The sequence below is a fragment of the Bos indicus genome, chromosome 26 (assembly GCF_029378745.1).
Source record: "Bos indicus isolate NIAB-ARS_2022 breed Sahiwal x Tharparkar chromosome 26, NIAB-ARS_B.indTharparkar_mat_pri_1.0, whole genome shotgun sequence".
Taxonomy (NCBI): domain Eukaryota; kingdom Metazoa; phylum Chordata; class Mammalia; order Artiodactyla; family Bovidae; genus Bos; species Bos indicus.
In genome coordinates this window covers 41,680,755-41,695,438 of record NC_091785.1, presented here as the reverse complement: position 1 = coordinate 41,695,438, position 14,684 = coordinate 41,680,755, and the positions used below count along the sequence as shown (strand labels likewise).

The window sequence follows — 14,684 nt, the reverse complement described above, 5'->3', positions numbered from 1 at the left end:
AAACAAATGATACTTCCATGCTCTCTTTTAACAAAATTGTTTTTTCTTCAAAAGAAGTATGAAGAAACTGAAAATAAACCAGTAAGTTTTATGTCACACATATAAACATTTTTGGTTTCATGTAATTTTCAAAATACCCTCAAGGAATACTCCAAAGAAACCATGAATTCTTCCCAAATTGCATATTTCTAAATTAACTGCATGAGGAAATGGTGGTGGGTAAGGGCCAGATTGTATATTTAATAAAAGCCAAAAATCCAGAAGACACTCATCTGCAATGAGGAAACCAATGGCACTGGATCCTCACTTGTACATTAGAATACCCTAGGATAAGGGACCCCTTTTACTACATGCAGCACGTGGTTCCATCTGGAAAGTGAACAACTAGCTGCCCCTGGTTGCTGCTAGCCTTTATAAAGCAGCTCACATGGAAGCCCATCCAGGGCTGTTTGCCACCATCCAGGGCTGTTTGCCACGCTGCTGCCCAGTGTCTAAGGGCCCAGTGCCCTTAGAATTGTAGCATCTGTTCTGTACCTTCAGAAGGAATTCTAAGTTTAGGTGTCCTGACTGATCCCAACTACAAATTCAGAGCACTGAATCACAATGAAATTTGTTCCAGGGATAAATTCTGAGGGAGAAGTGGCAAGTCTAAAGTAGAGTACAAGGGTACAATTCAAACTTCAGTACGCTATGGGGCAGAGGTGAAACTTCACCACATAGAGAAGGTTATATTTAAAAAAGGAAGCAATGGAAGAGGGGAAAGCAGTGGCCAGTCAGTCTGCCTGTTTTATTGAATTAATATCTTAATCCTTAAAAAGACCTCCCGTTTTTAAAAAGACCAGGCAATAAGCAACTGAAGAGACACAGGCACACAGGCAATTTCTACCTCAACTGCCTATTCCAATAAAATAGGCCTTTCCACATCACTTCACTAAGAGTCAAAAATCCCTGGCAGCACGTTTACACTGCAGTATATGTATACTGCAGGCAATCAAGTAAACTGATGAGGGGGTGGGGTGTTGGGGGGCATCTACAGTTTATTCCACAATGGAATCCTACACTTCCTAACAAAAGTTATAGAATTTAAGTTGCAAGCCACCCTGAAGTATTACTAAATGTCTTAAATTTATAGGAACACTTGAGGTATACTTAAAATTTGTCTTCTGCAAATTTACATAATAACGATTTTAAAGTAAAATGGTTCCCTTTAAATATGTAATTTTTGTTGTCCAAGGACTATTTTATTTTTTGGTCAATGAATAGCTCTATTATAATACTGAATACAAAGCTTTTTATTTATCAAAAATATCTTTTTCTTTTAAACAGAGGCATTCTTGTAAACTGGTCCTCTGATGAAGACCTTTGCTAACAAATCCCAATATACGCATAATAGTATGTATATGCATATTATTTAATCATACTGTGTTGCTACTTTCATATCTCAAGTCATCACTAAGCTTATTACTTTCTGTAAAACAAAGCTATTAATAGTTCCTCAGCATCTCTCTATCTCAGTTCCCAAAACAGTAATAAAAGATAATAAGAGGGGGAAAACTACCTAATACAAATCTAAATTCTTGAAAAGAAAAATAGTATTGCAAAAATTTCTGAGAAGTCAACAAACATGAAAAGAAATCAGTAGAGACAAAGTCAAATGAGGGAAAAATCATCTTTCATCATGAAGATAGTTCGTATTCTCCTCAAAGTAAGATGTAAAGAAACAAAAAGTCAAAGGTAATGAGATTAAAAATTAGTTTAAATAAACACAGATTTAGAAAAATCTTAACCAGATTTCCCAAAGACAGAACCTAACTATTAACAGATCAATCCACTTCTGACATTCATATGCCTAATCATAAAAGTTAATGTTAACTTCCCAATTTGCTACATTCTATAATTTAACTCTGTACTCTTTCTAAATTTGATGAAATTTCCTAATTTTACCAAAGAACTTCCTAAACATAGTAATCAGGTAGTGTTTTCAGTGTGATATGAACTACATCATCATCTTAAATGACAAAGAGAAGAGTCGGCTCCCTTTATTCATACTCTCATTCTTAGGGATCTTCATTCAAGCATGAATGTAAGACAATACACAGAGACTACCTTTGAAATGTAGGTAAGTTTAATGGCGCCAACACGTGATGATCCAGAAGGTAGGTTCTATAAACAAATTATTAACATATAATTAATATCCAACATTACAAATTTATTTAACATAAAATATCCTATACACACTAAAAAAAAGTTAAGAAATCAGATGTTTAGATGTCACACTTTACAAGTTAACTTTTCAGTTCAAGTATTCACTAGGTTTGAAATCAAGTGGACAACAAGGATAACAACAATGAACTCTTTCTGTTCCACCACAACACATTCTGTTATAGCTAAAGGCTATCTTGTTATCATTATATCTAAACTTTTTTCATGAGCTTAACAAACCATAAACAAGATCAGATTTTGTTTCAGAAAGCAATGGGGAAAAAATATTTAGACATAAAACAGAAAGGTAAGAAATTTCAAAAAAGTACATATACTACTTTGTTTTATTAAAATTATTAAATCACATATATGGCTTTAAAAAGACTGGATTTTCCCCCATTTAAATTATGTTAGTATTTATTACACCATTACTAATCTACATTGATACCATTTTTCAAGAAAATTATTGACACTTTTAAAACAGGGAATGTATATATTGGCACATTCATTAAAAATATAATTATTCTTCCCTTCCAAGTTTGGGATATGGTATGTGTCTTAAAAGAAGGAGAATCATTTCTGCCTGAGGCTATCAGAAAAGACTCAGTGGAAGAATGAAAAGCATTGAAGCTAGACTTTATAAAGAAAAAGTTCGAAACACAAAGAACAGGACAGCGAATATTCCAGGCAGAGAAACAGATGAGTTTCACCAAGTGGATGAGGATGTTCTGTACTGAAAAGGGAAAGAGACTGTGCTGGGCTGTAAAACGGAGTCACACAGGGTTGAAGTAGGAAACAGTGGTTTAGGAACTTAAACTAACAACCTAATTATAGAGGACCTAAATAAGAAACAAAGTAGCAAGGAATTTATACTGTTAAGACTTGGAGGGAATTCCCTAGGCATGCAGTGTTTAGGTCTCAGTCCTTTCAGTGTGGTAGCTGGGTATCAATCCCTGGTCAGGGAACTAGGATCCTGCAAGCAGCCAAAAAAAAAAAATTGTATATATATACACACACACACATACATACACCATTAAAGAAGGCTTCTAAGCAGTTCTGTAACGAAAACTGTGCTTTAATTAAAATGTACTGGACTATAATAATCAGGGAAGATGGAGATGGGAAAACCAGACAGAAGAATCTGCAAAAAAGTAATAAACATAAAGACTGATAGATGATTTCAAAAGTAAAAGTAAAACAATCCTGATTTTGAAAGTTTCCTCCACTATAGATTAAGGATCAATTTTTAACTTCCTTTATAATAATGTACATTAAAGAAAAAAATCTATGGGTTTATTCTCATGAATGATTAGGAGGTACCTGTCTCAAACCTCTGTAAGCTTAGTGGAAACAGTTAATGATATGGAAGCCTAGACATTTAAAAGATGGGATTCTCAAACACAAACTGATTATTGTTTATAGGGGCATGTCTTTTCAAAACTCACTTCTATGCAAAGTAAAACTGCATTATGTTTTGCTTTAAACTCCAGACTATATATTGATACAAGCTTCTAAATTTATATCATAAATATGTACATAAAATTATAACTTTTAATGTGTATCTTTAAATGGTTGTCCTTATACAAAATGTTTTATGTTTAAAGGGTTTTTTCTTTTCAATTTGGATAAGGAAATGAAATGTTAAAATGTCTTCAAGCTCTTCTAACCACTATCAAACAGTTTTTTTCCCCAAATACTGCTATTCCACAATTTGAAATCATTATTTTTCAAGTCCTCCATAATTCTATCATTTGAACTAGGTGACTACAGCTCTAATCCCATGGGTGAGAAAAAGAAATGAGCAACTATGTCCTGACTGCATGACATAAAGGGTCATAAATTAGTGACACGGTACAATGAAATATAAGTACCTGGCAGATAAAGGATATTCAAAATACCTAGTTTCTACAAAGTGGTATGATTGCTGCCAATTTCAATCAGGAAAGAAATGGGTTTCAAATCTGTTATTTGACAATGAACAAGAAATAATAAACTAGTATGACATTTAAGATAAAAAGAGAAACAAACTATTCTTATGAGTTCCTCTACTCATTTTGCGAAAATCCTCTTTCAGGTTTTTTCAAATTCACTTTCTAATAAAGCTACTTAATTAACTCTCCACCATTTCTCACACCATCAACAAAGCACAGAAAGCCCCAAACTGATTCCCTAGTAATACTCTAGAACGGATTTTTAAACCAATGGTTAATGTAAAGAAAGCAGTGATCAGAGGAAGAATGGCTCCCTAAGTACAGGCTATTAAATCAGTAGAACAGTGTGCAACCAGGTTGAATCATATGAAATCGCCATTTTTTTTTTTTTTAGGAGATCAAAATGGTAGTAAAATGGCAATTTCATGTGGTTCAACCACAATAATGTTAGCAAGACATTTTACTAAAGTTTTCATAAAGAGATATGTCTTAATACATTTTAAAGTGACACTTTAAAGCTGGTATTGAAGGCTAATACACTGGATGATAGAACACAGATTGTAAAAGATTCTTATCAGTTGGAATGAAGAGATAAAATTATTAAGAACAAACTGAATAAAAAGACAAATTTAAAATTCTGCACTCCATTCAAAAAAACTAATGGGCTAATTAATTACACCACAGAAATCTGGCTTTAAAAAAAGAGTTAATGTGAAAAAGATCTAGCTAAGTACACACTTTCACATATACCCTCCCTGCTACAGCCAAAGCCAACTGTTTTCCAGGTACGCCACAGGGTTCCTTACTTTGATTTCCTGCCCCACACTACTGGGTGAGCACTGAATACCCATTTCTCCACATCCTGGCCAAAATCATACTCTTTCTTCCAGGTCAATTCCAAATGTTACTACCACTTCTGGGAGGACCTTCACTCCCTCTGCTAGCTACAATCACAGCTTTCCTCTGAAATCCAAGTTTATTGTTCCTTTGGTGTAATATACATAATCTATTTTGTTCTTTTCCTTTAGTTCTGTTTAAGTGGGAAGTACTGACAAAAGGAGAAATTCTAAGGAGAAGAACCTATTATATAAAGACAGAGAAACAATCAAGCAGTTGTAAATAACATTCAGGAGAAACTGTACAAGAGTCAACCAGATCTTATGAAAGAGACAAATCAAGGGAAGCTCATAGGTAGAACTGAGCAATGGCTTGTGTGGGAAGGAAAATCAGAAACTGGAATCTAGTAAACGGTAATCAGAGGGAGTCAAGAGGGGCCAAGTTACTCCCCACCTTGGAAACATGGAGTGGGACTGTGCTACAGATTAAGAGATGGGCAATAAAAAGAACTGGATTCATGTTTTTAAAAAAAAGGGAAAAAAGGGTAAACATGAACTTCTGATTTCTGCTGACTGGTTCCTTCTCCCAATGACTCTGATCAAGTAAATAAAGGTATTAATCATGTAGCTGCACAGACAGGTTACTGTCACCCAAGGAAGTTGGTCATACTCAGAGATAAGAGAGTAAAACAGAGTATCGATAAGTTCAATAAGGACAAGGGTAGAGAAGACACAGTTCCTAGCCAAAAAAAAGCCTCATACAAGGTCAGCAATCAAATAATGTAAACTGAATTAAAATACAAATAATCCTCCAAAATTTGAAAGGCTGCATGTGGATACAGGACCAAATGTATAGAGAATCAGAGGGTAAAGTAGATCAATAATAGAAGATACAAAGAACTAGATTTTGGCATGCAAAACAATAATTAAAGCTGTCTCAAATATAATAAATACCTTTTAGTAATGTGTAGTTCAAACAACATAGTGAACATCAGGGATAAATGGGTCTCTTGCATTAAGGAGGAGACTGAATTAATACTAAGGATTAAGATCCCTTACAACTCAAAAAAATTAGTTTGAAGTTTATAATTTCTTTTAATTATCAGCAGAAGTTGTCAGTAATATCTGGTATAGTAAATGATAAATGGATAAACTTCAAACCCAAGATATATGACATTATATTTTCTAAAATAATGGCTGATGATCAACTTCCAGTTACACTGTGTGAGCTTGTGTACATTGTAAACCCCTAGAGGCCCTGATTATCATCTTATTACCTTTCATATAAGAGAATTTTTTAAAAAACCTATCACTATCAAGGTCCAATTCACCATCTCTCCTTGGTCTGTCCCCAGCAGAAGAGACGATGAGGGGATGTTTGCTTCCGGACTGGACTTGCTTTTCACAAAGTCCTGCTGGGATTACTCAGCACCCTGTGGCCTTCAAGGGTACTACTGACTTACTACTTCTTCAGTTATCAAGTATTTATCTTATTCTCTTTTTTCTTTGATTTTTTTTACTGAAGTGTAGTTGATCTACAATGCTGTGTTAATTTCTGCTGCATATATATATACACACACACACACACACACACACACACACGTGTGCACAAAATGAACATATTTTCTGCATAAATGAAGAAAATGAAAGAAAATGAATTCATTTTTATATTCTTTTCCATTATGGTTTATCTGAAAGTATTAAATATAGTTCCCCACAACTCAAATTCTATATGAACAAATATAAATGTATTAGCAATATGCATTTTGCCTAATCTAAAATCAATATTGAAGAGAAAAGAACACCACACTCGTTGTTAGGGGCTCTGGTTCCTTCTCTGTGAAACAGAACAGAACCTCCTACCAGTCCCTGCTCTCCTCAACTTTTCATTCCTCACCTGTAGAGGTCATCCCCTAGACCAGATCAGCTTAGAAGTTTGCTAGGGACTCATCTCTTGCTTTGCACTTACTTTCTTGCAATATACATCTCAATTTGAATTAAGAGTTTCACGGGTAAAGAAAATTTAAAACTTCTCAACAGATGATCTCCAGGCCAAGGCCTCTCAAAGATGATAAAAATGGTATTCTAATTTTTAATAGATGACATCTGCCCCCAATAATTTGCAAGGTAACAACAACAACAACAACAACAAAAAACAAATTCACAAATGGCTGTCACTCAAATCTGACACTAAAAGATGAAAGGACTACACAAGTGCAAGAGTGTCAACCTGGTTAAGCAGCTTATTTACCAGAAGACAGTACTCTCGCCTGGAAAATCCCATGGGCGGAGGAGCCTGGTGGGCTGCAGTCCATGGGGCTGCGAAGAGTCGGACATGACTAAGCGACTTCACTTTCACTTTTCACTTTCATGTATTGGAGAAGGAAATGGCAACCCACTCCAGGGTTCTTGCCTGGAGAATCCCAGGGACGGGGAAGCCTGCTAGGCTGCCGTCTATGGGGTTGCACAGAGTCGGACATGACTGAAGCGACTTAGCAGAGCAGCAGTAGTCTCTATCTTAGAGACAGTATCTTAAATCTAAATAATCCAAAAACTTTCTACCAGAGTTAGAGTTGTTTCTCCCAAGGAAGGAAAAACAAACACATGCCTAAATTTTTATCAAATAAACTGAGCTTCATCTTCTGAACTTTATCACAGTAGGATTTGGGGGTATACAGGGCAAGGAGAATAGTAGAAATAAGTAGTCAGTAGAAATAAATTTAAATATATGTTGTTTAGGAGACAAATCCTAACACCTGAATAGTATATCAAATACTTTAATAATTAATAATTAAAATTCATATGCTTTTGAAGAGGGAACCTTTTGGATTTTACAAACCTGTGGATTATCCATGTACCATACAAAACTATCTTCTCTGGTATCCAGTATGAAGTACCTCCGAAGAAACTTCCCACTGTTTTCATTTTCTTCAATGTCTAGAAAACCACAAATGCGATTCTGACGATCCACATAAGGCATTTCTGAGCTTGAACATTACACTGTAAAAAAAAAAATTAGCAGTAAGTACTTCTCAGTGGACTTCAAGCACAAAATATGCTATGGTACAATTTATTCAACAAAGAGCCTACTTTCCAACATTAGTTGGGAGCTGATCAATGTGAATACATAAAAGCAAGGGCAAAAATCACCTGCAATTAAGTTTACTGTGAGTGGTTACTATATGCAACTGTACACTGATGGGGACAAAGGAGAACTATTCATCTCAGCTGAATAATTTACTTACTTTTTTCCCCAAGAGTAGGCACCATCATCCCCTCTTCATGTTAACAGATAAGAAATTTAACACTGAGTAGGGGAAGTGACTTTCCAAAATTAGTGAACTAGTAGGTAATGAAACAAAACATGAACCAAGATTCTTGGACTCTAGAGCTTGTATCTTAACCTTCCCATCTAAAACCCTTAGAATTATTAAACCAAAACGAATCAAAATAAAGTAAGCTAACATGATAAAAAGAGAGATAAGCAGGTATTCTATGCTTAGTCACTCAGTCATGTCTGACTTTTTGAAATACCATGGACTGCAGCCCACCAGGCTCCTTTGTCCATGGGGATTCTCTAGGCAAGAATACTGGAGTGGGTTGCCATGCCCTCCTCAAGGAGTCCTTCTCAACCCAGGGATCAAATACACGTCTGCAGCATTGCAGGTGGATTCTTTACTGTCTGAGTCACCAGTGAAGCAGGTATTATGTGCCTCCTAACAGAAGACACAAACATCAGCAATGAAGTGCATATAACAACAACAACAAAAATGTTTTATCACAATCTGATCAAGTCTCTAGATTTCCATAAGGTCAACTCATAATTCATAGGAAATAAAGAACACAGAGGAACATATCAAACTGCAAAAGTGGGAAACATTAGGACCAAAAGTCCATTTTCTTCAGCAAATAAATTATTAAAGGAAAAAGAAGAGAGAAGTTACAGATGAAAAGAAACTTCAGAGGTATATCATATTTTGATTCTGAAGGACTGAAATTTTTGCTGTGTTGATTAAAGTTAAAAATCATGACTTGGGTAAAAGGCAGTGTTTCCATCCATTTTTCTCTAGAACTATAGATATGTGATTCCCTCCTGATGTGATGCAAATCTCTAGATTGTTCTTACTCTGGTCCTTCTAGAGCCAGTGTCAACATCTTGTGACAGATTGAATTATTTACGTAACTAGTTCTTCATTAAACTCATGGCGAAAATTCAGTTAGAATATGCCCTGATACACTGCCTATCTAAATCACTTAACTGTATGCAGCTAGAGAAATGATGACACACACCAAAATGTTTAAAAAAAAACTATCCATTAAGTTTGTATACATGTGTTATCATAAATCTGACACTTGGAGACAATTTTTTCATAAACATATCCAAAGTTTTTAAAAACTTCTAAAATGTAACCAAAACTTGAAAAATCAATACACTATACTAACACATATTAACAGGTAAAAACTATCAACTTGTGTGGTATACTGCTATGAAGAAAGACACAGGCCAAAGGAACAGAATTAAGAGACGAGAGACAAACCCATACATTTGTGGCTGATTTTCAACAAGGGTGTCAATACCATTCAATGGGAAAGAAAAGCCTCTTGAACAAACAGTGCTGGGACAACTGGCTATTCATATGAAACTGTTATATTTTTTACTCTCTGTCATGTCAAACTCTTTGTAACTCCTCCTCTGTCTCCAGACAAGAATACTGGAGTGCGTTGCTATGCCCTCCTCCAGGGAATCTTCCCAACCCAGGGATTGAAACCAGGTCTCCTGCATTGAAGGCAGATTCTTTACCACCTGAGCCACCAGGGAAGCCCTATTCATATGCTTTAGAATTAAACTGGACCCTTATCTTATAGAGCTTCCCTAAGAGCTCAGTTGGTAAAGAATCTGCCTGCAGATGGGGGTCACAAGTCCACCTATGGCTGATTCATGTCAATGTATGGCAAAAACCACCACAATATTGTAAAGTAATTCAGTTCAGTTCAGTTCAGTTGCTCAGTCATGTCCAACTCTTTGTGACCCCATGAATTGCAGCACGCCAGGCCTCCATGTCCATCACCAAGTCCCAGAGTTCACTCAAACTCAAGTCCACCGAGTCAGTGATGCCATCCAGCCATCTCATCCTCTGTCGTCCCCTTCTCCTCCTGCCCCCAATCCCTCCCAGCATCAGAGTCTCTTCCAATGAGTCAACTCTTCACATGAGGTGGCCAAAGTATTGGAGTTTCAGCTTCAGCATCATTCCTTCCGAAGAAATGCCAGGGCTGATCTCCTTCAGAATGGACTGGTTGGATCTCCTTGCAGTCCAAGGGACTCTCAAGAGTCTTCTCCAACACCACAGTTCAAAAGCATCAGTTCTCCGGCGCTCAGCCTTCTTCACAGTCCAACTCTCACATCCATACATGACCACAGGAAAAACACAGCCTTGACTAGACGGACCTTTGTTGGCAAAGTAATGTCTCTGCTTTTGAATATGCTATCTAGGTTGGTCATAACTTTCTTTCCAAGGAGTAAGCATCTTTTAATTTCATGGCTGCAGTCACCATCTGCAGTGATTTTGGAGCCCAAAAAAATAAAGTCTGACACTGTTTCCACTGTTTCCCCATCTATTTCCCATGAAGTGATAGGACCAGATGCCATGATCTTTGTTTTCTGAATGTTGAGCTCTAAGCCAACTTTTTCACTCTCCACTTTCACTTTCATCAAGAGGTTTTTTAAAGTAATTAGCCTCCAATTAAAATAAATTAATTAAAAAAGAAAAAAGAATCTGCCTGCAATGCAGGAGACCCCAGATTGATTCCTGGGTTGGGAAGATCTGCAAGAGAAGGGATAGGCTACCTACTCCAGTATTCTTGGGCTTCCCTTGTGGCTCAGCTGGTAAAGAATCCGCCTGCAATGAGGAAGACCTGGGTTTGATCCCTGGGTTGGGAAGATCCCCTGGAGAAGGGAAAGGTTACCCACTTCAGTATTCTGGCCTGGAGAATTCCATGAACTGTATAGTCCATGGGGTCACAGAGAGTCGGACATGACTGAGCAACTTTCACTTTCACATCTTACTCAAAATGAATTAATTATTCATTTTCAGTTGAATTAGATGAATTGTTGAATTAGATGAATTGAATAAGATGAATTAATTGTCTTACTCAAAATGAATGAAAATAACTCAAAATGAATTAATCAAAATATAACAGCTAAAACTATAAAACTTTAGGAAAACAAAAGAAAATCCGTGACCTTGGCTTTGGCAATGAATTCTTATATATGACACTGAAAGCACAAGCAACAAAAGAAAAAATAAGACAAATTGGACTTCACAAAAATTAAAAAATTTTTTGCATCAAAGGACATCAGGAAAATGAAACAAAACTGTATATAGAATGGGAGGAAACTTTTGAAGTCACAGTCTAATATCCAGAATATACAAAAAAAAAAAAAAACAACCTCTTAAACTCAACAACAAAAGTACAAATCCAGTTTAAAAATGGACAAAGGACTTAAAAAGACATTTCTCTCAAAGAAGAGAAGCAAATGGCCAACCAGAACACAAGAAGATGCTCGATATTATTTGTCACTAGGGAAACGTAAATCAAAAGCACAATGAGCCACCACTTCACACCCACTAGAATGAATATAATTAAGAGAGGAAAATAATAAGTATCGGCAAGGAAGGAGAGAAATTAGAACCCTCCTACATTGCTGGTGGGAATGTAAATGGCACAACAGCTGCATAAAACAGTTTAGTGATTCCTCAAAAGTTAAACACAGAATTACCATGTGACTCAGCATCTCCACTCCCAGGTATATATCCAAAAGAATTAAAACACTTATACATGAACTTATGCTTATACTCAACTTATACTCAAACACTTATACATGAACGTTGACAGCAATACTAACCACAAGAGCCAAAAAGTGTAAACAACCCATGTCCATCAACATGTATAATACATACAATGGAACATTATCCAGATACAGAAAGGAATGAGCTATCAATACTTTCAGTCAAATTCCAAGATATTTTATAAACACTGATGAGGTGATTCTATTCTGTAAGTTGAAATGCAAAGATCTAGAAAAGCTAAATCTATTTTCAAAGAACAGACTTATACTACTTGATTTCAAGACTAACCATAGAGCTACAGCAATGAAGATAGTGTAGGATTGGTGAAAAGATAACAATAAATACAGGGAACAGAATAGCATGCAGAAACAGACTCATATATATACCGTCAACAGATTTTCAACAGATGTCAATGCAATTCCAAACATCTTTAATAAATGATGTTGGAACAATTCGTGAGTCATGTCAAAAAAAAATTAACCTGAAATGGATTGGAAACCTAATATACGATTAAAATTCTAATACATTTATATATACACATATATAAAATATATACCGATATATATTTTATGAATATATGGGATTCCCAGGTGGCTCAGTGGTAAGGAATCCACCTGTCAATGCAGGAGATTCAGGAGATGTGGGTTGGATCCCTGAGTTGGGCAGATCCCCTGGAGGAGGAAACGGCAACCCACTCCAGTATCCTTGCCAGGAAAATCCCAAGGACAGGAGGGCTACAGTCTGTGGGGTCACACAGACTCGGACTCGACTGAGAGTGCACATACATACATGAATATATACATATATGAATGAAAGTCTTCATGACCTTAGGGTTAGATAAAGATTTCTTAGGTAAGACACGAAGAGCCTAAACCATAGACATGGTTAATATAATGGACTTAATAAAAATTAAAAACTGCTCTTTGAAAGACACCAGTTAACAAGTCAAATGATTAGCTGCAGAACATGAGAAAATATTCAGTACACATGTATCTATCACATAACACATATCCAAAAATAGGCAAGGAACTATTACAATAAGACAAACAAAAAAACTGGAAAATAGGCAAAAAAAAATCTGAACAGACAAGTCAACAAAGAAGATATAATGGTTTTTTAAAAATAATAAAAAGAAAAAAGACATACAAATAATAAATAAGCATATAAAGATGCTCATCATCATTAGTCAAGAAGATGCTACAAATAAAACCTGTGAGATACCACTGCACACCTACTAAAATGGCTACAACAAAAACAAAGAAAACCCTGGCAATACCTAATGCTGTCAAGAATATGAAGCAAATGAACACGTTCTCTCATATTACTGAAGGGAATGCAAAATGGCAAAGCAACTTGGGAAGACACTTTGGCAGTTTCTTAGAAAGTTATACTACCCTTAACAATACAACCCAGCAATCCCACTCCTAGGTATTAATCCAAGTGAATTGCAATCTTACCTTTACACAAAGTGAAGTGAAAGTGAAAGTCACTCAGTCATGTCCAACTCTTTGAGATCCCAAGGACTATATAGTTCATGGGATTCTCCAGGCCAGAATACTGGAGTGGGTAGCCTTTTCCTTCTCCAGGGGATCTTCCCAACCCAGGGATGGAACCCAGATCTCCTGCATTTCAGGCAGATTCTTTACCAGCTGAGCCACAGGGAAGCCCATGTATATGCAAATGTTTAAAACGACATTATTCATAATTGGCAAAAAGCAGAAACAATCCAAATGTTCTTTAACTGGTAAATGAAGAAACTGTGTTACATCCAATACAGTGGAATACTACCTAGCAAAATAAAGGAACAAAGTAGAGATATATACAAAGTGTGTAAATGCCAGATGCATTTTGCTAAGTGAGAGAAGTCAGACCAAAAGGCTACAGGGATAGAGAACAGATCAGTGAGAGTGGCTGACTTCAAAGGGTAATTTATGGAGTGACGAAACTGTTCTGATCATGATTGTGATAAGATACACAACCATACATTTATCAAAAATAGTAGGCTCACATACCACACAGAGTGAGCTATACTGCATATGAAGGAAAAAAAAAAAAAAAGAAACCTACAGTGATATAAAGCAGACAACAGTTGCTAGGGCTTGTCATAGGCCTGACTACAAAAGAACACTAGAGAAAAAATTTTTTGGCAACACAGATGTTGCATATCTAGACTGTGGTACAGCTTAAACAATTACATGCATCCATCAAAACTTATAGAACTGTACACTAAAAGGAGTAAAATTTACTGTATGTAAAATTATACCTCAATAATGGTGATATGTTTTTGAAACATACACACTCACCCAGAATGGCTAAAATTAAAACAGACTGACACCACCAAATATTGTCAAAGGTGTGGTGCATCCAGAATTTATGTACTGCTGATGAGAATGTAAAATGGTACAAACACTGTGGGAAAAGTTCTGGCAATAAAACCAAACATACACCTAACCCAGCCATTCTATTCCTAAGTATTACTCAAGAGAAATGAAAGTATATTCATGCAAAGAGTAATTCATAAATATTCATAGCCGCTTGATTGATAATAGCTCCAAACCAGAAACAACACAAATGTCACTATTCACAAAAGGTGAATAGATTTTGAAAATATAGTATATTTATAGTATGGAATAGCACTCTACAATATAAAGGAATTCGTAATGCATGCAACAAAATGGTCAAAACTCATCAATTGTTAACTTTAAAAGTTTAGTGTATGTGATTTAACTCCAAAAATTTTTTTAAATCCAGAACAAAAAATTCACTGATAAATGTGACTACAAATAATTTTTTAAAAAATATTTTGTGTGGCAAGTCCTGATAGTAAGTCAAAACCAGTAAAAAATACTTGCACCTTACATGACAAA

At 35.8% G+C, this 14,684-nt stretch overlaps 1 protein-coding gene across 12 annotated transcripts in view; it reads right to left on the bottom strand.

The window, feature by feature from the left end:
- Window positions 1–14,684, bottom strand: part of PLEKHA1 (pleckstrin homology domain containing A1) — a 54,627-nt gene that overhangs the window by 27,188 nt on the left and 12,755 nt on the right. For all 12 annotated transcript variants that reach the window (XR_011564315.1, XR_011564313.1, XR_011564314.1 and 9 more), the window contains exons 2-3: window positions 7,809–7,969; window positions 2,107–2,163 (exon numbers count right to left, since the gene is read on the bottom strand). Coding sequence is in view for 9 of the 12 variants with exons in the window: in XM_019952895.2 (XP_019808454.1) it covers window positions 2,107–2,163; window positions 7,809–7,949 (198 nt within the window). In the remaining 3 variants the exon portion in view is untranslated. The remainder of the gene's footprint in view (window positions 1–2,106; window positions 2,164–7,808; window positions 7,970–14,684) is intronic.